Source organism: Argopecten irradians, chromosome 12 (genome assembly GCF_041381155.1).
Source record: "Argopecten irradians isolate NY chromosome 12, Ai_NY, whole genome shotgun sequence".
Classification (NCBI taxonomy): Eukaryota; Metazoa; Mollusca; class Bivalvia; order Pectinida; family Pectinidae; genus Argopecten; species Argopecten irradians.
The window spans coordinates 19824051-19848934 of NC_091145.1; the positions used below are offsets into that span (position 1 = coordinate 19824051).

General features: G+C 34.2%; 1 protein-coding gene and 1 pseudogene across 1 annotated transcript; one reads left to right on the forward strand and one right to left on the reverse strand.

The window, feature by feature from the left end:
• The first annotated feature begins 68 nt into the window (after nucleotides 1-68).
• Nucleotides 69-5299, forward strand: LOC138336007 (NADH dehydrogenase [ubiquinone] 1 beta subcomplex subunit 11, mitochondrial-like). The gene is made up of 3 exons (XM_069285265.1): nucleotides 69-320; nucleotides 3156-3286; nucleotides 5060-5299. The coding sequence occupies exons 1-3, from the start codon at nucleotides 108-110 to the stop codon at nucleotides 5208-5210; spliced, it is 495 nt and encodes a 164-aa protein (XP_069141366.1). The 5' UTR covers nucleotides 69-107; the 3' UTR covers nucleotides 5211-5299.
• A 16908-nt stretch (nucleotides 5300-22207) lies between these two features.
• LOC138304989 (UPAR/Ly6 domain-containing protein bou-like) lies at nucleotides 22208-24428 on the reverse strand (annotated as a pseudogene).
• Nucleotides 24429-24884: the final 456 nt, after the last annotated feature.

Sequence of the window (24884 nt, forward strand, 5' to 3'; positions counted from 1 at the left end):
GTACACTGGGAAATATATAATGATCCGCATCAGGCAGGTGCTTGTCTGCAGCGTTCATTCACCGTTTGTTAGCGAAGCTTACACCAACGTTGAATCCTTGTCTAAAAATGGCGACCTTATTCAGGACGGCCGTGAGGGCAAGGAATTTACTTGCTCTTTCTCGGCAAAGTAAACGACTTGTCCAACCTTCATGTTTAATATCAATGTCAAAGAAAAACAAAGATGGGATAAATGCAACGATCGAAGAAGTCAGCACTAAAGAGGATGAACTGAAACAGTTGGAAGAGCACTTTGCGGATCGTGATCCAAATTCACCCAAGGTTATTTTTTATTCTTAGCCAATGCCGACTTTAAATTATATCTGTGAAACAATTAAAGCATATCAATATTTGTTTGTCAGTAGAAGAAGGAACATAGGTCACCAACCGATAATTAAACGCAAACAAGCAGGTTTCAATGAACACAATGTCAATGTCTTTGTAAAACTTGTCAGCAGGAATACATGTTTATTTTTACACTGTAGATTATCTTGTGTGTTGTCTCTTAACTTTCCGCGTATTTGATCTGTTGTCACTTGTTGCCATTTGTTGTTGTACCTGTATATGTACATATTACCTTATATTCATGTACATGTATAGAGTAGGCATATACATGTAGGTAGCCCGAGATACTCTGGCCCTGACACCAGACTTGGACATTATGACAGATAGATGTCTGCATGGTGATGTCAAAACAGTAGTTTCCTTTACCTAACTTTAAATTTTCCTCCTCGTCGTTGCCATTTTCTCATAGTATGCAAATCGCCTCTTATCTCGACGGATTGCTTTATTTGGGTAAATAAATTAATCATTTGTTGAAAAGTGAGGCTTCTCGGAGGTCAGTATGAATTGGAGATGACCTGACCCGATACCAAATGGTGTCGGCGAGTTCCACCTTTTGATATAGCACTGTGCTCTGGCCCTACACCAGACATCTATGTGTCATTATGTCTAAGTCTGATGTCAGGGCCGAGTATCTCTGGTTAGCCTATAGCTATAGGCCGTTGCAGTACATTTAAAATTAGTTTTTAGGTCTAGCAATCAATATACAATTTAGCATTAACAGGTTGCACACAGTTAACCCACATTCAAAAAATACATTTGTATTTGCATGTCAGCATTCGATCCTGCTTAACAAATGTTTCTGTTGACCAAATTTTAGTAAATGGACAAATTAGTTAATAATGAATTTATATTGGCCTGTATAGCTATATAGATATATATTAATAAATGTTGTCCTAAAATGAAATATATATTAATGTCGTCCTCAAATGAAATAGGGTGCCGGTCCCCTAATGGAATCAGACATGTATACTTGGACCCAACCAGTAGTCTTGAAGGAACAGCAGTCGTGATTTGAGAAAAAATTCATCGTTTGCATCTCATGAAACACATTATTTCCACAGCTACTGGTTGGGTCCCTGTTATATATACATAATGATATATGTTTCTGATGGAATTGGATTTTAGAATGAAGTTTCTATGCTTAAAAAAATTAAAAAAAAAGGATATTGGGACAGCTTAAATGCAACCCCTGCAAGAAAAGTGTCAGTGATATAGATTATTTTTAACAATAAATGTTAATCAATTAGTTCTATACACTTAATCTCCAGGTCTATTATATATATATACATATTGTTACATTGGCTTCCTATCAGCCTGGTTGTGTATAGTATGCATGCAAGCTAAGGTGGTGTTTTTTTGCCGAACTGTGTATATATATTTACATACACCCTAGACACATACATCAAGGATTTATAAGTGAGAAGGATTCGTGACTGTCTCTTTACATTACTAAACACCACGCGAGACGCCAATGAACCGGGAATAAAAAACATTTTTCTCAACAAATACTTGTCTTATCGAGTCAAACAAAACACCAGTGTAAAATTTATTATATTTCACAACGTTTATAACTTGATTTAAGGACAGAAGATTTAGAGGATATATCTTAAATTTTCGTTAAAAAAATACGACAGCTCATGAAATGACGGCCCGCTTCAGAAAGTAAGACGGTAACCCTCGCACCCGCAAGCTACATCAAAGGCTGCGCCGGCGGATATCAAAGGAAAATCAGCCGTCGCCCAACGTCACGGTCACTGCACAAACACAAAAGCTCCTGCCTTGTACTCCCCCAAAACTCAGTGTCACTTATCCTTCTCATTTACGTCCTTGCATACATGTACAGGGTCCCTTTGCAGATTGTAAATATGACAGAGTTGCTAATCTCTCTTATACATTATGGGTGATACTCTGGATCTTAGAAAATAGGAAATTTGTAACTTAGTATGAATATAAAAAATAACCTGCCTGTTAAGGTTGTATCAATGTGATTAAAATACAGATCCTTATTATATTATCACTACGTTTGATAAAGGGATCTGACAACATTCCATTAGTGTAAGTACCTGTATATAATCATCTCGCCTAAAGAGCACAGCATCTATATACTCCAGGACAAAATGGCATTTTCAATTGATGTAGCAATGAAATGCAAGATGTCGAAAATGCATTTGATGTGATGTACAGATGGTAAAAAGGTGGGATGTTGTCAGATCCTCTATTGAATGAAGTGGTTATAATTAAGGATATGTATTTTAATCTGTCTGTTGTACTGTATTCGCTGTAATTAGCGTCCCTTCCCTTATAAGTGCTCCACCCCCTTTCTGGAGAAGAGTTGCAATGGTATAAACGCTCCCATCCCATGGATTAAATATAATGTTTTACAACATGCAATGCCTCTAACATCAGCATTGTATCTAATATTACGTGAACTTGCGAGTGTTTTACATGTGAATTATGACATAATAATGCGTCTCAAAGGATAAATGATATAAAGCTTAAGGCATATGCAAGTTTACTGTAACTGATTAATGTACCAGAAGTACAGTTAAAAAAAAAGACTTTTTTTCGTCCAAAACTTTCATTTTGGTTCAGTAATATAAGCACATCCCCCCCCTCTTTCGTTACAATTATTTAATTAAAAGCGCCCTGGGCACTAATTATGGCAAATATGGTACATGTATTTAATTTGGTAGTTATGGTTTCTGACAGGATGTACACAAAATAGTTTTGAAAAAATGTTTATCATCAACATGTAATTTTCTCTATTTTCAGAACTATGTTTCGTTTGGCTTTGATGATGTTGACCACGATTTTGATCAATTTACACACAACCTGACTTTATTTACTGGAATTACCCTGATGGTGATCATGGGATTCTTCCTCAGCTACTCTCCAGATCACAGGTCAGTATCTTAACAGATATGTTAAGTTCAGCATCTCTTTCATTTGTCTTTTCATTTTGTTGTTTATTGCATCATTTCAACAAAAAGATAATCACAATTTACTGTGCTTTATTACTCTTTTTACCACAATAGGATGTGTTATTCAACTCACAGGACATTAAATAAATACTGCAGCTATTGATTAACAATTTGTTTATACCACTCTGTACGCTTTCTGACTGGCTGCCACGGTGAACTTTGACCGCACTACTTATTTCTCTGTGTCACGTCACCATTGTCAACTTCATCAATAATCAGATGATGTCATTCTATGTTGTGAACGCCGCTTGACATCCAAAACTGCTATTGGAAAGCATGTATATGCGTCGTGGTCATTGTGTTAAAATACGTGACGTTCTCATACATGTTAAATCGACCTTAAATACGTACTAATTATACATCTTGACGGACAAGAATTTTACTGATGAGTTTTGTAGATTTAACATGTATGTAACGAACATGATCTTGATGGCAATGGCTTGATGATTATCTGGTGGGAAATAGACGATGCCATGCCGTGCAAATGTTTTTGCCTGTATACATGTTTCTGGAAGCAAATATGAAGATTTGAACTTAATAAGACGTTAAATGAGTATTATTTAACCCTCAAGATGTTCCCAATTAAAAGAATTTAATATCGATGGTTTCTCTATCAAACAATGACTTTTGAATACTAATTAGTGTCTTTTGGCTGATGAAAATATTACTACACCTTATTTGCATATTTCAGTAAATTAACGTTACCATATCCCCGCCGTATATCTAATGGTTAAAAACTAATATGATTGTGGTAGAAACAGGTCACACTACTCATGGTTGTTAAATATTGAATTTATTCCACACTCGTAAGTTATTTTTTAAAAGTTACAAAAGATACGAGCTTAGCTCGCGTCTTTTGTAACCTTTAAAAAATAACTCACTCATGTGGAATAAATTCAATATTCAACAACCACTCATTGTGTAACCTCTATTTTCTGTAGAAAATCATTAGTCTTAAAGTTATACAGAGTTATCTGCCCTTACAAATGGTACAGATTGGTTCATTATTAGTGTGTATTAGAAAATCACAGTTTTTTTTTTACAACAATTAGATAAGGATATCTTTAGTTGATAATGAGTGAAGGCTTTATTTTGGTCAGCATGTCAGTCGTGAGGCTTGCCAAGTGTTGATGAGCCATTTTAGGCCATTATATTGAGATATCTACTTGACAGACCCATGTTTGGTTAAGTTTATCCCTTACTTAGCAGGGAAAAAAATGAAATTTCAGTTGTTGAATCCATTAATTGTCATAATCAATTGTCATCACAGGAATAACATTATTCAATAAAATTGATGGTGTAATTGATAGTATATTAATATCAGGGTTGAGAAATCAAAACTGTAAACCAACTGTCTTTCGCGGCTATTAAATTTCCTGATTTCCATTTCAAAACAAGTTTGAAAAGATTAATATTCGTAGAATTAACAATTGAATGATATAATTCCTATCAATATAGATGATGTAGATATTAATTTGCAGAGATTAAACTTTCATGAATTCATAAGTGGATCGCAAAATTCGCGAAAGTATAAATAAACGCAAATGAAAATTGGTGTACAGTACTAAAGATAGGTGTGTGTAAACACAGACCTCTCCTAATGTGAATAATGTTTGGTTTGATCTTTTGGCCATTTTGTATCAGATATCTCTTGGTGGTTTTGTAGTATAAGTGAATGCCTGGTTGATTTTACAGATTGAAGAATTGGTCTATGCGAGAAGCCCATTTAGAACTGAAAAGGCGAGAGGAGCTAGGCCTACCTTTAATAGACCGTAACATTGTAGATCCTTCAACTATCACATTACCCTCGGAGGAGGAATTGGAAGGCGAGAAAATTCTTCTGTAGACAAACTCAAAGTGTACATAGACTGTTTTATAAAAATGTGTAAATGGTGATGTTATTAAGTGATGCGTAAAATAAACAGATGAAAATAGTTCTTACAGCATTAAGTTATCTAATAGAGAAGAAAATCTCTGGAGTTCAGTATTCTCACTTTGTTTCATAAAAGATCTGACAACAATGCGTTAGGAGTTGTATTCTGGAGATCTTTCAATAAATTAGAATTAAAATTTTGAAGTAAATTTTACGAGATGAAAAATTTGCAAAACTCATTTTGCCTATACAGAAGAACACATGTACAAATATCTTTTTATCCGATATGGCCTGATGGACACTTTGTATTGAAAGTGAAGGACAGAATGTGACACTAAATGGTGCATTGTCAGATCCTATATGAATAGAAATGAGAATAGAATCAGATTGTATATAAGGATGATTTACTGCAGTTGCAGATAATCTTTTGATCCAGTCATGTAATGGAAGAAAAAAAGTAGGAAGGGAGTGGTGTACTTCAATAATGATTAATTTACCACATTCTTCGGATGGACTCAGACACGACAAAATGATTCTAAAGTTTCTTGTGCTATACCTCTAACATTGTTGGGGGAGTAAGTGAGTGGGAGGAGAGTAGTCTGTCTAGCACACCCTACTTGATGACTTAAAACACATTATCTGATCTTATAATTCTACTATGCGAGAGTTTTTGTCATGGCTTTTCTTCCATCAAAAAACATCTTTAACGAAAAAACAAAGAGGCCCATAGACCTTATATTGAGCTTGTAGCATGTTGGGAGAGAAAGGACTGCTAAATGAATGACATTGACCTGTATGCAAATTCACTACAGTTAATAGGCTAAAATCTGTAACCCACTTCTAACTTCTTGGTATTCCCAGAGCCCAGTTTCACAAAAATTCCTTAACTTCAAATAAAATTGTTCAATAGGAAAGCATTATTGAAGTTAATAAAAGTTCTACTAGGTAACTAAATTTCCCTAACTTTTGTATTGCTTTTCTACAGAGAATTTTAGATTAAGGATTTCCTTTAAGTCAATGAATGTGATATTCTGCCGATATGCAATCACATTACTTTTTACTCACAATAACAGGGGTCGAGTAGGTGATTTTGTCTGAGTAACTGTTGCATGCATAATATCATCAGGTAGCAGGTCAGCGATTTTTTTGGCTTATTCAAAAGCAGGTAGGGCGTTAGAGTTGTACCTGCTGCCCCTTTTGCATAATTATAAAAGGTTCTAAATTTAGGATATATGTTTTCTTCATTTTCTAACTTACCTTCTTTCTAATAACATCTCGCTTAACACCGCCTTCAGTTGAGCGCTCACCCCTCTGAGGAAGATGTAGTGTTCCGTTCCCGGACCCAGACACACCATAGTGTATTTGATTTCATTACCAATAAAAGTGATAGTTTCTGGTCTGATTAGCTTTCAGCATAAAGGGAGAGTGGGACGACTGGTTTGCCTGTTGTCAGTATAATATGACCTGGTGAGCGTGCTCTCCGGTGTCTCTGACAGAATGCTACAGTGAGATAGCACTGTAAAATGGGAAAGAGTTTTTACTATTGCAAAAAGACACTGCAAGAACAACGCAGCCTCCCATTAACACAAATACAAATTGTTAATAGAGAATAAATAAAACCTACAAAGTTTGTGTTTAATTCTGTCAGTAACCGTAACCAATGGATACTAGGTTATTTGAACAGTAACCAACGATACAAAGATTGTTTTAACAAAAACCAACGATACAAAGTTGTTTTAACAGTAACAAACGATACAAGGTTGTTTTAACAGTAACTAACGATACAAGGTTGTTTTAACAGTAATTAACGATACTTAGGGTAACACAAAGTTTGTTTTAACAGTAACCAACGATACAAAGTTTGTTTTAACAGTAACCAACGACACAAAGTTTGTTTTAACAGTAACCAACGATACAAAGTTGTTTTAACAGTAACCAACGATACAAAGTTTGTTTTAACAGTAACCAACGATACAAGGTTGTTTTAACAGTAACCAACGATACAAAGTTTGTTTTAAAGTTATATGTGCCGTATTTTTCATACTCAACGAATCAAGATGAGCATTTTACAAAATATGTTATTCAAGTTTTAACAAAATTTACCAAGTTTTTTTGAAACAATTACAGTGCTTTCAATGATAGAGTTTTAATTTTACATGTACAACTCAACTGAAGCTGAAAAGTTGAGTTTTGGCAGTACTGCCGATACAAATCAGTTGTATTTACAGTAACCAATAGATGACAAGTGAAATGTAGTAATACGGTTGAGACCAACATGATAGGAAATTGTGGTTTACACAATAACCAACGATTCACAGTTTGTTTTTACATTGTTTTTAGTAATTGCAGAAACCAACGACTTCAAAAGTTCTGTTTTAACATTAACCAACGTATACAAAGTTTGTTTTAAGCAGTAAAAATAACCAATTTATACAAGTACAACTACAATTTCTGTGTTAACAGTAACCAACTAACGTTTGTATAGTCAGTTAACCAAGCAATTTGAATGTTTTTTGTTTTAACAGTAACCAACGATACAAAGATTTGTTTTAACAGTAACCAACGTGAACAACATAGTTTTGTTTTAACAGTAACCAACGATAGAAAGTTTGTTTTAACAGTAACCAACGATACAAAGTTTGTTTTAACAGTAACCAACGATACAAAAGTTTGTTTTAACAGTAACCAACGATACAAAGTTGTTTTAACAGTAACCAACGATACAAGGTTGTTTTAACAGTAACCAACGATACAAAAGTTTGTTTTAACAGTAACCAACGATACAAGGTTGTTTTAACAGTAACCAACGATACAAAGTTTGTTTTAACAGTAACCAACGATACAAAGTTTGTTTTAACAGTAACCAACGATACAAAGTTTGTTTTAACAGTAACCAACGATACAAAAGTTTGTTTTAACAGTAACCAACGATACAAAGTTGTTTTAACAGTAACCAACGATACAAAGGTTGTTTTAACAGTAACCAACGATACAAAGTTTGTTTTAACAGTAACCAACGATACAGAAGTTGTTTTAACAGTAACCAACGATACAAAGTTGTTTTAACAGTAACCAACGATACAAAGGTTTGTTTTAACAGTAACCAACGATACAAAGGTTGTTTTAAACAGTAACCAACGATACAAGGTTTGTTTTAACAGTAACCAACGATACAAGGTTTGTTTTAACAGTAACCAACGATACAAAGTTTGTTTTAACAGTAACCAACGATACAAGGTTTGTTTTAACAGTAACCAACGATACAAAGTTTGTTTTAACAGTAACCAACGATACAAAGATTTGTTTTAACAGTAACCAACGATACAAGTTTGTTTTAACAGTAACCAACGATACAAAGTTTGTTTTAACAGTAACCAACGATACAAAGTTTGTTTTAACAGTAACCAACGATACAAAGTTGTTTTAACAGTAACCAACGATACAAAGTTGTTTTAACAGTAACCAACGATACAAAGTTTGTTTTAACAGTAAACCAAACGATAAAGTTGTTTTAACAGTAACCAACGATACAAAGTTGTTTTAACAGTAACTCAACGATACAAGTTTGTTTTAACAGTAACCAACGATACAAAGTTTGTTTTAACAGTAACCAACGATACAAAGTTTGTTTTAACAGTAACCAACGATACAAAGTTGTTTTAACAGTAACCAACGATACAAAGTTTTGTTTTAACAGTAACCAACGATACAAAGTTTGTTTTAACAGTAACCAACGATACAAAGTTTTGTTTTAACAGTAACCAACGATACAAAGTTGTTTTAACAGTAACCAACGATACAAAGTTTGTTTTAACAGTAACCAACGATACAAAGTTTGTTTTAACAGTAACCAACGATACAAAGTTTGTTTAAACAGTAACCAACGATACAAAGTTTGTTTTAACAGTAACCAACGATACAAAGTTTGTTTTAACAGTAACCAACGATACAAAGTTGTTTTAACAGTAACCAACGATACAAAGTTTGTTTTAACAGTAACCAACGATACAAAGTTTGTTTTAACAGTAACCAACGATACAAAAGTTTGTTTTAACAGTAACCAACGATACAAAGTTGTTTTAACAGTAAGTTGTTTTAACAGAACCAACGATACAAAGTTTTTTTTAACAGTAACCAACGATACAAAGTTTGTTTTAACAGTAACCAACGATACAAAGTTTTTTTTAACAGTAACCAACGATACAAGGTTGTTTTAACAGTAACCAACGATACAAAGTTTGTTTTAACAGTAACCAACGATAGAAAGTTTGTTTTAACAGTAACCAACGACACAAAGTTTGTTTTAACAGTAACCAACGATACAAGGTTGTTTTAACAGTAACCAACGATACAAAGTTTGTTTTAACAGTAACCAACGATACAAAGTTTGTTTTAACAGTTACCAACGATACAAAGTTTGTTTTAACAGTAACCAACGATACAAAGTTGTTTTAACAGTAACCAACGATACAAAGTTGTTTTAACAGTAACCAACGATACAAAAGTTTGTTTTAACAGTAACCAACGATACAAGTTTGTTTTAACAGTAACCAACGATACAAAAGTTTGTTTTAACAGTAACCAACGATACAACAGTTTGTTTTAACAGTAACCAACGATACAAAGTTGTTTTAACAGTAACCAACGATACAGAAGTTGTTTTAACAGTAACCAACGATGTTGTTTTAACAGTAACCAACGATACAGAAGTTTGTTTTAACAGTAACCAACGATACAAAGTTTGTTTAACAGTAACCAACGATACAAAGTTTGTTTTAACAGTAACCAACGATACAAGGTTGTTTTAACAGTAACCAACGATACAAAGTTGTTTTAACAGTAACCAACGATACAGAAGTTGTTTTAACAGTAACCAACGATACAAAGTTTGTTTTAACAGTAACCAACGATACAAAGTTGTTTTAACAGTAACCAACGATACAAAAGTTGTTTTAACAGTTATAACCAACGATACAAAGTTGTTTTAACAGTAACCAACGATACAGAAGTTGTTTTAACAGTAACCAACGATACAAAGTTTGTTTTAACAGTAACCAACGATACAGAAGTTGTTTTAACAGTAACCAACGATACAAAGTTGTTTTAACAGTAACCAACGATACAAAGTTGTTTTAACAGTAACCAACGATACAAAAGTTTGTTTTAACAGTAACCAACGATACAAAGTTTGTTTTAACAGTAACCAACGATACAAAGTTTGTTTTAACAGTAACCAACGATACAAAGTTGTTTTAACAGTAACCAACGATACAAAAAGTTTTGTTTTAACAGTAACCAACGATACAAGGTTGTTTTTAACAGTAACCAACGATACAAAGTTGTTGTTTTAACAGTAACCAACGATACAAAGTTTGTTTTAACAGTAACCAACGATACAAAGTTGTTTTAACAGTAACCAACGATACAAAGTTGTTTTAACAGTAACCAACGATACAAAGATTGTTTTAACAGTAACCAACGATACAAAGTTGTTTTAACAGTAACCAACGATACAAAGTTGTTTTAACAGTAACCAACGATACAAAGTTTGTTTTAACAAGTAACCAACCGTTACAAAGTTTTTTTAACAGTAACCAACGATACAAATTTAGTTAAAACAAACCAACGATACAAATTTTTGTTTTTTTACACAGTAACAGTAACCAAACGATACAAAGTTTGTTTTAAACAGTAACCAACGATACAAAGTTTGTTTTTTTATTCACATAAACAACTATACAAATTGTATTTTATTTAACATTTAACCACAAAACTATACAAAGTTTGTTTTAACAATAACCAACGATACAAAGTTAGTTTTTAACATTAACCAAACGACACAGGTTATGTTGAATAACAGTAACCAACTAAACAAAGTTTTGTTTTAACAGGTAACCAACGATACAAAGTTGTTTTAATAGTAACCAAACGATACAAAGTTAGTTGTTAAACAATAACCCAACGATACAAAAGTTTGTTTTAACAGTAAACCAACGATCACAAGTCTTTGTTTTAACAATAAACCAACGATTCACAAACAAACTACGATACAATGTTGATTAAACAGTAAACCAACTGATACAGAAGTTGGAATTAAAACTATGTAACTAACGATACAGTGTTTGTCCTTTAACTATCACTCAACGAAACTATCAAACCATATTTGTTTCAGTTAACTTGTAGCGATTTGATAAACAAAACCTTTAGATAATTTCACGACTGTCCTTGGCAAAGATAGTTTCTAACTAGCACAGCGATCCCTTTTTCTCGCCAATCATGAAACTCGAGCCATTTCCTATAGATAAACGTCGCGAGGCATAACTTTCCCTGTTTTGGTTTTCTGTCGAGGTTCGTTGAAGAAGGCTGGGGTGACGTTTCTTCTCGTTACTTTCCCGAAGCATTTTAACTGCTGACATATTCGTCTGCTGGTATGAAACCCTCATGATTCGTATCGAAAAGATTGAAGAACACAGGTGACCATTTTGGTATAGGTTTTGGTAAACAGATCCGTTGTTGATCTCTATCAGTTGGGCACGAAATTGCCTTAACATACTGGTTCTTCTGTCAGACGTTGATCGTTTTTGAGGACCAGTGTGGCACTTATTAAATGGGTCCGGGCAGTTGTCTTGGGTGATCCCGCCTGGTATTCCAGCCGCCGACATTTTACTTTGACCCCTACGTTAACGATAATATGCCAGTGGTTTTTATGTAGCCAGTTGACGCAGTTCGGCCTCAAACGGTGGCGCGTTGGCTTAAATTGACCTTTATCGAATATATCTGTCATCATATACTCAGAAAAAAGTCCTAATTCCCAATCGCCGCCATCATGATTTTAAGTTTGTCGAATCTTATACCACATTCGGATTTTTTCTTCAATGAACTTGGTGAGAGGTAATTGTAGAAAGCGGTCGCCATGGTTCCCGGAAAGGCATGTCCACAATACTCAGTGCTAAGTTTGCTGCTTTTTTTGTCCAGCAGGTCTTGTTCAGCTGAAGGTGTTTTATATACCTTGATGGTCAGCTCCTCATGTTGTCATGACAAGTTAAACTAAATTGTTCACGAGTATTGCAACGTGGAAAGGACAATAATCGGGTACACGATGTTATGTTTTAATTTAATATAGGACAGGGTAATCAATGTAGGATAATGGCGCGGTCCCCCCCCCGGCTCTAGGACAGGTTGATTATCATCAGCGCTTGTATAATTTATGTTTGACCCCAGTATGACCTCTGGTCACTGCACAGACAAAAAGTGTTGGGGGTGGGGTACGTCAGGGTCGAGTTTTTATACACCCATGTAATCTGAAGATTTTTTTATTCGAATGTTATTAACTACCTGGAAGGACAAAGGACCCAAACATTATAATATTTTTATTTTTTTTTTCAAATTAGTTACATTACTCGAAATAGAATTACAGTTATTAAAGACATTACGTTTCTGAAACTGGCTTTGATCAGTTTGTAATTGGTTGCCAGGGAAATCAGACGGACAAATCACTGCATAAGGACAGAAAATACGTCGTTATGTTTTCGAATCGCGTGTGAAAGTATGGCCATTTAAAATTAAGAGATTGGTACTTTTGATATCACAAGGAACCATTTAAAGGGACGGTGGTGTTTCTGTGGACAATTGCTTTGCGTATGAGGTTTTAGTGGAGGACCGCGGCACACGCAAATGAAAATCTTTGTCCTTTGTATAGAATTATAGTTACTGCAATCATACCCGCAAAAGACACAAAAACGGGACAACGGCCCCCAAGAGAAACCAGTCGTCCCACTCTATTTTTTGAGCGGATGAACAGTCCTTAACTGTTTTCCTCATGGGACGAAACGCTCAACTTAGAGCCAAAAGGGGGGCGGTGTTGTCAAGCGGAGACGTTAGGAAGAATATTTAAAAAGTGATGCTAGGGATAAGAGAAAAAGAGAAAATCTCCCATTAACCACATTTGGTAACGTCGCCTTTTACGGCCGGTGAATGCCCTGTATGCGGACTGGAGTTGGCTATGTTTGAATGGAAATCCTTCCAAGAGTCAGTCACTTAATTTACTGTAAAACCAATCAATATATTTCTATTTTCAATTTATAATTACCGTGAAAACAAATTTCCTTCAAAAATGCTTTGAAGCAAAATTTGCGAAAGAAAAGTAGTCTAGTAGGCATTCTTTTAAAACAGTTGTTTTTAGAAATTATGATCCTTTTCAACTTAAAGTATATAATCTGTTTAAACTAGTAATATTTTGCATGCCTTCGCAATCACATCCTATTTACACTTGAACAAAACAAAAAGTGATAACTAAAAGTGAGGGTGCATTAATGTGGCTAACCTTAGATTAGTCTGAATTAAAATCACCTATTTCATGGCTTGTCGTTGCGAACAGATGATTTTTAATCATATTGACCTTAAGTAGATATCACTGTTGACATGTCCATTTTTGTGTTAGCTTTTTGACAAAAAATACGAACAGTTTTAGAAGGAAAGTTACCAATGTTTCAGAAAATAATTCTTTAATCATCGAATAGCATTTCACATAATGTTTGCTAGTGTCTAAAGTAAGTACTAGAATGTTACCAGTGACTTGTTGACGAGTTTGACTTAAAATATCATACGTATTAATATGTCTATTTGACCTCGGTATGCATGAAGATGGTGAGATGGAAAAAAAATGACACAAAAAATGGCAGATAGGAAGGTATTTCAATCATCAAAAATGCTCCTATGATATTTCTATAGGAACAATGAATTGGAAACGAAAACTGTTGAAACCGCTGTATTTGGGGGGCAAAAAATGCAAAGTTGTGTAAAAGGATTACATTTTCAATTTTTTAAATTTTTTTAACAATTTTTTGTTTGTTCTAAAACAGTTTTTTTTCTCACTATTTTAGAGCTGGATGACATTAGGCATTGAACATTTGAAGCAGTTAGAACGCCTCCATATTATGTCATTGATACCTGATCTGTAATTTACAACCACCATATGCATGCCAATGTCAAAAAAGGCTCAATGGTTCAATAACTTTTTTAAAAAGTCCACATTGGTCAAACAAACGCTGTTAGTTCTTGCTATTGTCAATATAAACATAATTGGTATTGTAGTTTTATTTTAAAAAGTTACAAGTCAGCAGTTAAAAATTTTTTTGTCAGCTTCGTTACGTTAAAGTGCACCTAAGAAGTGATTTACAGACATGTTATACAAAAATATCGCTATGTTGAAGATGGTTTCACGGTACTCGTTGTTTTCAAAGTTTATTAATTGAGGCTATAACATATGCTTCTATCACCTTATCTAAAATGCGACCATACTGTCGATTGATAGTTTTGGTAGAAAATATTTCAGTTTAAGAACATTATGCTGGATTCTGTCTCCTCATTTATTTTTTTTTTTTTTTTTTACACTTTTTTTTGTTCATTGACTATATGCATATCCAATAACCAACCATACAAATGGCTGATTTTAGCAAACAGATTATTCGGTCTATCTATTCAAGGTAAATGTGTATGGAAGAAGTAATGATATACCTCACAGGACAAAAAACTAATATTCCGTTATCAATATGTAATGATATACCTCACAGGACAAAAAACTAATATTCCGTTATCAATATGTAATGATATACCTCACAGGACAAAAAACTAATATTTCGTTATCAATATGTTTAAATGTTATAACTTTTCCCCCCCCCTCACAGGACAAAAAACATAATATTTCCAGTTACCATTGTGTAATGATACACCTCACAGGCACCAAAAACTAATATTCCGTTTTCCATATGTGTAATGATATACCTCACAGGTCATAACAAAACTTAATATTCCGTTATCAATATGTTAATGATATACCTCACAAGGAACAAAAAACTAATATTACGTTATAACAATATGTATGATATACCTCACAGGACACAAAAACTAATATTCCGTTATCAATGTGTAATGATATGCCCTCACAGGACAAAAAACTAATATTCCGTTTTTAATGTGTATGTGTCACATGAGTTGACATTTACATTTTTGTGTAGCATTTTGACAAAAAAATACTAACAGTTCGTTATTCAATATGTATGAGTATACCTCACGAGGACAAAAATAACTAATATTCCGTTATCCAATATGTTCGAGTATACAGCACAGGACTTATCTCACGATATCATACGTACCATAGAAAGAACCAGTGACTTGTGTTTGATCCGAGTTTGACTTACTATATCATCCGTTATCAATATTTCTATTTGATATACCTCGTTATGCATGAAGATGGTGATGGAAAAAAATGACACAAAAATGGCAGATAGGAAGGTATTCAATCATCAATAATGCTCCTATGATAATTAACCTACAGGAACAATGAATGGAAATCGGAAAACTGTTGAATTCGAGCTGTAGTACATGGGGGCAAAAAATGGCAAAAGATGTGTAAAAGGATATACATTTCAATTTTTTAAAGAGTTTTTAACACATTAATTTTTGTTTGTATCTAAACAGCTTTTTCTTCCTCACTATGTAATGTAGCCTGAGTTACCTCATGCATGGACATTTTGAAGTCAGTTAAGAACGCCTCCAAATATTGTCAAGATACCTGTTGTAATTGACAACCACCATATGCAATGCCAAGGACAAAAAAAGGCACAATGGTTCAATAACTTTTATCTAGTCCAATTGGTCAAACAAACCTGATAGATCATGGCTATACGGTCAATATAAACAAAATCTGTATTTTATCAATATGTTAAATGATATACAACTCAGCAGGACAAAAAACTAATATGTCAGCTTCGTTACGTCATAACATGTCACTAAGAAGTGATATACAGACATAGTATACAAGGACATATCGCTAGTTATGAAGATAGGTCTGTCACTGGTACTCGATGGTTTCAAAGTTTATTAATTGAGGTAATAACATATACTTCTATCACCTTATTCTAAAATGCGTCATACTGTCGATTGATCAGTTTATGTATAAAATATTTCAGTTTAAGATAATCTGTCTCTCATTTTTTATTTTTATTATACAACTTTTTTGTCATTGAAATATGACATATCAATAACCAACCATACAAATGGCTGATATTTAAGAAACATAATTTCGTTCTATCTATTCAAGGTAAATGTTTATGGAAGAAGTAATGTGATACACCTCACAGGACAAAAAAACTAATATTCTGTTATCAATGTGTAATGATATACCTCACAGGACATAAAAACTAATATTCCGTTATCAATGTGTAATGATATACCTCACAGGACAAGAAAACTAATATTCCGTTTTCAATGTGTAACGGTATACCTACTATAAAACAATTTATATTCCGCGTACATATTCCGCGTCTTTGGTACTTTACAACATATATCGTGGATTCCGCTGATCAATGACTCTAAAATGTCAGTCGTGTTTTCATCTCTATATTAACATTTATTCAATGACTTCGCGAAACTAGTTGAATTTTCGCGTACCAGTTTCTTTTGACAAAATTAACGCGAAAATTGTAGGGGTCCTCGGCGACAAATAAAGTGGATATACTAGTATTCGTTTGATCGCATAAGGAATATCTGCTGCAATGTTTGACATGTACATGGCGGTAATATGTGTTAAAAAAAGTTTCCTTGAAACCAATAGCAATGCTCAACGACGGCTGCAAAATGATGTCACCCTTTCCCGTGAATTGTATTGTTACCAGTAAGCAGCTCACAAATGACTAGTTTTTCATCTAGCCCCTGGTATAGGTAGAGTGCAATTGACTTTGATTGTGGTCAGGGAGGCCAATCGGATTAAAACCAGTATCATTACGATTACAATCTCGATACAATCTGATACTCGACGTTCCGTACTGGAACGTATCGGAGTGTAATCGAAAATCTGGTTTTAATCAGACTGGTCAGGAAGGAGATCTTGAGGTTAATTATAAAATGTTGCCGCAAATTAACAATTTCAATATTGATTTTTGTATGTTAGCATGTTATTTAAAAAACAAGTCAGTGTGTACAGTGTATATGTATACATATATATAGCGGTTGAGAAAATATATCGGCTTTTCAACTAAATAACACAACATAGGTTTCCAAAACGGGTAAATTTCCCTCTATTCTGTAATAAACCTACATTCAGAATGAACATGATGATACTATTTGGCGGGATGTAATTATTCAAGCATCTCTTTATTGATATAATCTCCTTTGATAATATTTGAGTGTTGGAAAGGAGGGAATATTTCATGTCAATTAAAGGCATATAACTGTGAAGTGTTTCGATTTCCTCTGGTAATTTTCAATAATTTTGTTAGTATTGATATAAAAAAATGTTAGGCTAGTTCCGGTGTAGTCCGCTAAACCTGCCTATATTATTAGGCCTATTTTTTTTTTTTTTTTTTTAGCCTAATATATATGTCTATATATTAAGGCAAGAAAAAAAAGAATTAAAAAGCCTAAAATGTATAGGCAGGTATTAGCGGACTAGGTCCGGTGTGGTGTTCCTGATTTTAGTTTTGTAATTTTAAATAAAAAAAAAAAAAATATGTTAACACGAACAATAGAAAGTAGTTTTCATTATAAAGAAGCATATTAAGTTGTTTTTCATAATTTAGTATTTTTCACATTATTTAATCGCCAGCGTTCATTTCCTTGAAAAAACTTACAGGAGTTCACGGGGGTTCACACACCTGGGCAGTCATCATCCACATTATATTACAATGAGCTGTTCGCGTGTTCACTTATTACCGGAGATTGGATAGTTCGATGTACTGCTACAGTATCACAATACATTAGTATTTATCAGGCGAAGCCATATAATCCACTCGTTGTAATGTGCTTAAATATCCGGGCGTTTCTTTAATTAAACGCTGATTGGTAGTTCTCAAAGGGTAGTTGTCAAATATGCCTTGACAACTACAATGTATATGACACGTGGAACCGAAATGACCAATGCAATATCCATGTTTTATCTTTAAACATACTTTTCCAAAAATATTTGCAATCTACAAGTGGAATTGTTTTCATTGCGTAGCCGTCAGAATATCACATTGGATTTTGTTTTGTTGTGTAATGGATTGTGAGGAATTGGCCGAGAAAATCACCTACTATTCCTGATAACCGATTGGCGTCGGTCTTGGAACTCAAGCGGTTAAAATGTAAATGTTCTTAAAATGTTCATTTGTTATTTTTGTCTATTTGTAATCTATGTAGGTAGCTCAATTTTAAAGGTGTTAGCATGCCTAATGTGTGTATTTTTAATTGTATCTTTAATATGTATTAGAAAGTTGCTGACGGACGGAAAGTTATGTAGAGGATTACTAGGAAAGGATCTAATAAATTAGTTGAGTTAGCATATATTTGAAACTATCATTGTGCCAACAGATTATTCTTGGAAGTTAAAAAAACCATCAGTTGACAAAAGACGATAAAACCATACTCCTATGTGGCATATTTTTGCATATATAATGGTATAATACATGTAGTACACAGAGATGTAATTTTGCTAGTATTACTCTTCCTTCCTCCTCGATATTCTAGGAATTACTAACATTTTCGTAATATCCACCTCTGGGCTATGTCATAGCAAAGCTGAAGGGTTCTGTGTTCGACAACACATGAATTTGGTGATTTTATGTATATTAAAAGAATCAAATAAGGATACATTGTGGTTGACTTATGGACACAGGGGGCCAACTCAATGAAAATGGATGTTGCCATACATTTTTTGGGTGTATTTTGGTGGATAGACTAATGAGTATACATGACAGCCATGTGATTTTTTTCAGAAAATACGAAATCTGAAAAATTATTTTAAAAAAATCGGGATATTTACTATCTCTGTTTTATAGTAAATATCCCGATATCGTATTTTCTGAAAAAATCACATGAATGTCATGTATGCTCATCAGTCTATCCACCAAATACAAAAAAAGTATGACAACATCCATTTTCATTGAATTGGCCCCCCTGTGACTTATGGCATTGACGTTGAGCGGCAGTCTTTACATAATCTTCAAACACAGTATTATTATGACATTTATAATATACATCCAGGGATGAATATAACGACAGTAATAGTAACCCCTAGAGTATCAAGGATAGTCCAGTATATATGCTAAATGTAATAAGATATTAAGGAACGAATTAAAGATATGTAAAAAAACTGAATATTTTTGTATACATAGATCTTTATTTATATCTAAAGTGAAACTTAATATAATGACACAATTAACAGTATACGAAAATATTATGTATACACAGATCTGTTTTTGGATCACAAATAACAACGTGCGCCTTCGTAATCTAGAACTATTATTATTAAAATATGTATTTACATTAAAGGAACAAATTGGGTTTTGATTTTAAATAGTGGTATTTGTTAACTACATGTATTATTCAAACAACTCTCAACTCTCATGCTGGAGACTTGCGTCAAATGGTATTTATGTTACTAGCAACGTCAACGCGAGACAGTGTATATTTCTCTCTCTCCAGTTAATAAAAAATATTAAATATCTAATGAGATGAACAGTGAATAGTAAACCGTATATAGTGTTTTTTGAAACTCCGGTCAAATCTGGTCGTCACTCCCTTTCCATAGATTTAGTTCTAAAGCCAAAAAAAATATGTCTCTATTGGGTAATCACTTTCGAAAAAAAATTAAAAGCCGGGATTTCGACCTCAGACTCCGGTTCTGGCCATTATTTTAGAGTGGAAGACACTAAAAAAAGTAAAAACTGAATAAAAAAACCAATCCTCCCGACCTACCGACCCTATTTGTTTTGCCAATGTAACCCTAATCGGACATATTTTCTTTTTTGGTCCATAAATTACCAAATCGTCTGTAAAAGAAGAGTCCCTAAAACTATGTAGACAATGTAGCCGTTTACCGTAAACAAAAGATTCACCAAAATTTGTCTTGATGAATTTTGAAATTTCTTCAACAGTATACTCACCGATACTAACTACTATTCCCAAGGATACATTACACTTTAAAGTTCCCATAGACTGTAAAATAGCCCAAGCCAAACATAGGTATTTAGCACGCTGGTAAGTCAAAGACTCTATATATTACTATGACAAGAAAGCAGCTGCGCTATGGTATACGGTAAATAAACCTTCCAAATTTTGAGAAACGCCAAATTTAAACACAGCAAAAATGTAACCATCCTATTTTGATACAAACAATTTACGGTAGTATATCGTAGGTCTTACCAGCGTGTTAAATACCCAATAGTTGATCATGGATAAGTAATGGATACAGTGGGTTCCCATGGACTCTCGGATTTCTTCTTAAGAAAAGTCGCTAAAACAAGTCATTTTATGTTCAAAATCGTCTTTAACAAAATAAATACTGCACCTATACGACTGGACATATATCGCATGTCAAAATTCTGCATCTGAAAAGTCACTTCAGCGATATCTGCAATTCACTGTCAACTAGTCGATACCTCTGACTCACTACAATTCTTCTCCTGACCAACCTACAATGTAACTGTCACTACAACGACCTCCCGCTCCTCAATTCAACGACTCGCTATCTAAGACCTTATAGATTGTCAAACTTCTCCAACATAAGTGAGATGGGATCAGGTGAGGCCGAAAACTATTTTTTCCCAATTATGAGAGGTTGCAATGCAGTCTAGATTCTATCATGGAATGTGTGCCGTTATTAATATAAAATTTACGTAAATGTTAACAGAGTGTAGTAGTTATAAACTACAAAGCGAAAAATTTCAAAAAAGTGCGTATTTACATTAAATTATATTCACACTAATCTATATAATTCAATAAGACCCATTGGATCTCCAAATTTCCTGATGACCTTTTTTTCTCTACTCCAATAAGACGCCATGATACAAACGACAAATTCAGTTTTACATTATGAGATGAAAACATACCCAATGAAAATATTCACTACAAGAAAGATTTATCAACAAATGTTTGTCTAATCTTATTGGTGTAATAGACGAAACAAGGTGATTGCTAGCCTTTCACAATGTCAAATGTGTGTTGTAATTGTTTATAATAGGATGAACAACGGGCGAGCAAAATCCCTCTTTAATGTTTCTGTGCCATTCACCAGCTTACTGTAACATAAATATAGTTAGGATTTTCGGTAGGGCGATCAATGCCGGTTCTGACACCTTGAATAAGATCAAATCTAATACCGGTATCATTTTCCTTCCACAGAAACCAATATTGCAGTTCTAGTCATTTGGAATCCTATTCTTGCGTAACAAAGTTGATTACACATAGCTCAATAATAATTTAACTTGCAAATACAACAGGAATTACCCTTTCGTTAACTGTTTTATGCTAGTAGTATTTCCACCCAATGACGACAAAATCGTTACAATAAAAACCCACAACTCTTTATACATTGTATATGAATTTATATTTTTTTTTCAACAGAAAGCAAGCAGGGACAAGAATCCTTTTAGACACGTAACTTCAAAATCGTGTGAAAACAGCTAACTACATATAGCTTACATAGCTTGTGCGCTAGTTTTTACGAAACATATTTAATAAATAACATCTTTAGTAATGTAATGTCTTGTTGTTATAAGCATTACAGATAGATCAAAATGTTTCTGAAAATATTCCTAAATAGTGTTCTCACATTGGAAACAGTATCATATCCTTATGTAATGATGCCTACATTTCATTATAGTGCATGTTCATCCAAGTGTTTTGTTTTAGTAAATTCAACAAAAATAACATTTCTTTGAAAAGGTCACATTATGGGAGAATCCATTGTTGTCTTAGTATTGTAGGACTATTCATTTTCACTGTACTTCGATGACCGGCGATTCAAATACTGCACGTTTGCATGATACAGTTTATTACAGGAAAAGACACCATTATTAACAAGTACATCCACCAACTGCTTATATTATTCGTTGACAACATAAGTTGCTTTTTCACTTGTAACATTATATTTCTAAAATGATTTGTTATCTTTCGTCTGTAATGAGAGAACCACAAATAACAGCAACCATTGAATTCGTTTGATTCCTTGTACATTTGTACCATCTCTCGTAATATATTCTACAATTATTGTCATCGACGATGGAATACTTTTAACAAAACATGTACACGATGAGGTTTTCTAATCATAAGAAGAAGAGAGCGCCAATGGTCACCAGAATTCCAGTTTCTAGGATAGTGACTTTGCCAACCCTTTGCTCCGTTACAAGCGTCACTGTCACACGTAAGCACACATCCGGTATAGCGAACGCCCTCCAGGTCAAACATTCCACACATGTTCTCCAAGCTCTCGAGTGCACACGAACGTATCACTGTAACTGTGTTGTCTGTCACTGAAATGAAACCCAAAATCAATAGTCAAAATGGGAATATTTCGTTATCTTCATCAATATCGTTTTATTGCTTTGCTTCATCTTTTCTCGAACATAAGAACTCATATTTTGCAAGATGGATTTCCAAACTGTGTGAGAAAACTTAAAGAATCTTTAATAAAATTTCAAAAGCACTTTCTGAACCGTAAGGTAACTTTCAATGCAGAGGTTCCAGTACCATAAACGGTTTTGACCAAAAACATTCGAAATCATAATGCTTTAAAGGTGAGGGTCCAACATTACCTAACTTTGGCGCACACATTTGAATGAGTATTTTCTAAATTGTTGCTTATAATTCAATTTTGCTTGAAACGAGCATTTTATTGGCCTAAAAAAATTACTGTATCATACGATAAAGGGAAAAAATGGCGTCGCCTTTGTAACGTCGCTTCTGATTGGCTGAGATAACGGCCGCGTAATGATTCATAGAAAAGAGTCCTAAAATGTATTTGGAATTTTGAAAAGATTAAACTCAAGTAAATTAAGTAAGTAATTTATGTAGAGTACACTAAGATGTTTGTATTATGTATCCATAGCATGAAAATATATTCAAGATTTTCCTAATTGTTGAAATAGCCTACCCGGTAACCTACACATCAACAAAAAAATTAGGCAGTGACAATGAATTAAATTGGAAAGATCAAAACAATCATTAAATCATTTACTATCGTTATACTGAAAAATAAGGATTTCGAAGATATCTAATATATTAATTGTAATAAAGTCAACACCATAAAGTTTATTGATTGGCAAACTCGTTATTACATTTAAGTTTTTTTTTTCCCTTTTTTCTCTCTGTCTTTTTCACATATTTTTCTAGACATAATATGTGACTAAATCGGAAAAACCTTCGATGTTTTCCGTAAACGAGAAAATGCGAAGGCTCCCCGATCTAATGTAGCAGTACTTACTGCTAACACCGCTGATCTTGGTTGCAGTAACTGGCGGGAAAAAGCCCACTCCTCCCGTCACGTGACTGGCGGCAGTTTTTCTCCAGAGTACCATAGTAAGGATGGAATGGGTCCCCACAGTGTGGATTGGTATTGTTCTTGGAATCACACTTGTAACAGTCGATCTCAGCGTCTGTGAACATTTGTCAAAATGGTGCACTATACGACTTCAGGTTAGAATATCTAGTTACTTTATTTCGACATACATCATTAAAGATTTGCACATTTTTGCGCTCAATTTCCGCTCTCCACAAATTATATATAGTATTTCCCAAGGTTGTTTAAGTTATGAGAGTGTATTAATAACAACTTTTGAATAATTTGCAGTATAAGTAATCAACTGAGCTTTAATTATATTATTAACATACATGTATTTGATATTGGTATGGAACAATTCAGATCATCAGTTACATTAAAATTTAACGTTAACGTTAACCCAAAGCTTATAAAGCACATATAGGAGTCAAGGAATAAACAAAGAAAAAAAATAAACAAAAAATGATGATTGTGGAGAGTACATATTAGGCGCAAAGACGTGGGAACCAATCTTCGGAATCAAATGAGATACGTTTAAATAAACAGTATGGACGATTGTAGATGAACGCATCAAGGATAAACATTGAGACAATTCAAACATACTTCCAACGCCACATATTTACTCCACACCTCCAACCGTCACACATTTTTTCTCCACACCTCCAAACCGACACACATTCACTCCACACCACCCAAAACCGTCACATATTTACTCCACACTCACCAACCGTCTACACATTTTCTCCACACTCCAACCGTCACATATTTTCTCCACACCTCCAACCGTCACACATTTTCTCCACACCTCCAACCGTCACACATTTTCTCCACACCTCCAACCGACACACATTCATCTCCACACCTCCAACCGTCACCATATTTACTCCACACCTCCAACCGTCACATATTTACTCCACACCTCCCTAACCGTCACACATATTTACTCCACACCTCCAACCGTCACATATTTACTCCACACCTCCAACCCCCACACATTTACTCCACACCTCCAACTCCCCCACACATTACTCACACCTCCAACCGTCACATATTTACTCCACACCTCCAACCGTCACATATTTTCTTCACACCTCCAACCGTCACACATTTTCCAACCTCGTTTCACACATTTTCTCCACACCTCCACACATTTTCTCCACACCTCCAACCGTCACACGTTCACTCCACACCTCCAACCGTCACACGTTCACTCCACACCTCCAACCGTCACACGTTCACTCCACACCTCCAACCGTCACCGTTCACTCACCTCCAAACCACACATTTACTCACACCTCCAACCGTAACACATTTACTCCACACCTCCAACGTCA

Coding starts and splice junctions, on each gene's coding strand:
- LOC138336007 (XM_069285265.1), top strand. CDS start 108: ATGGCGACCTTATTCAGGACGGCCGTGAGGGCAAGGAATTTACTTGCT. Junction 321..3,155: donor GTGATCCAAATTCACCCAAG/GTTATTTTTTAT, acceptor CTCTATTTTCAG/AACTATGTTTCGTTTGGCTT. Junction 3,287..5,059: donor AGCTACTCTCCAGATCACAG/GTCAGTATCTTA, acceptor TTGATTTTACAG/ATTGAAGAATTGGTCTATGC.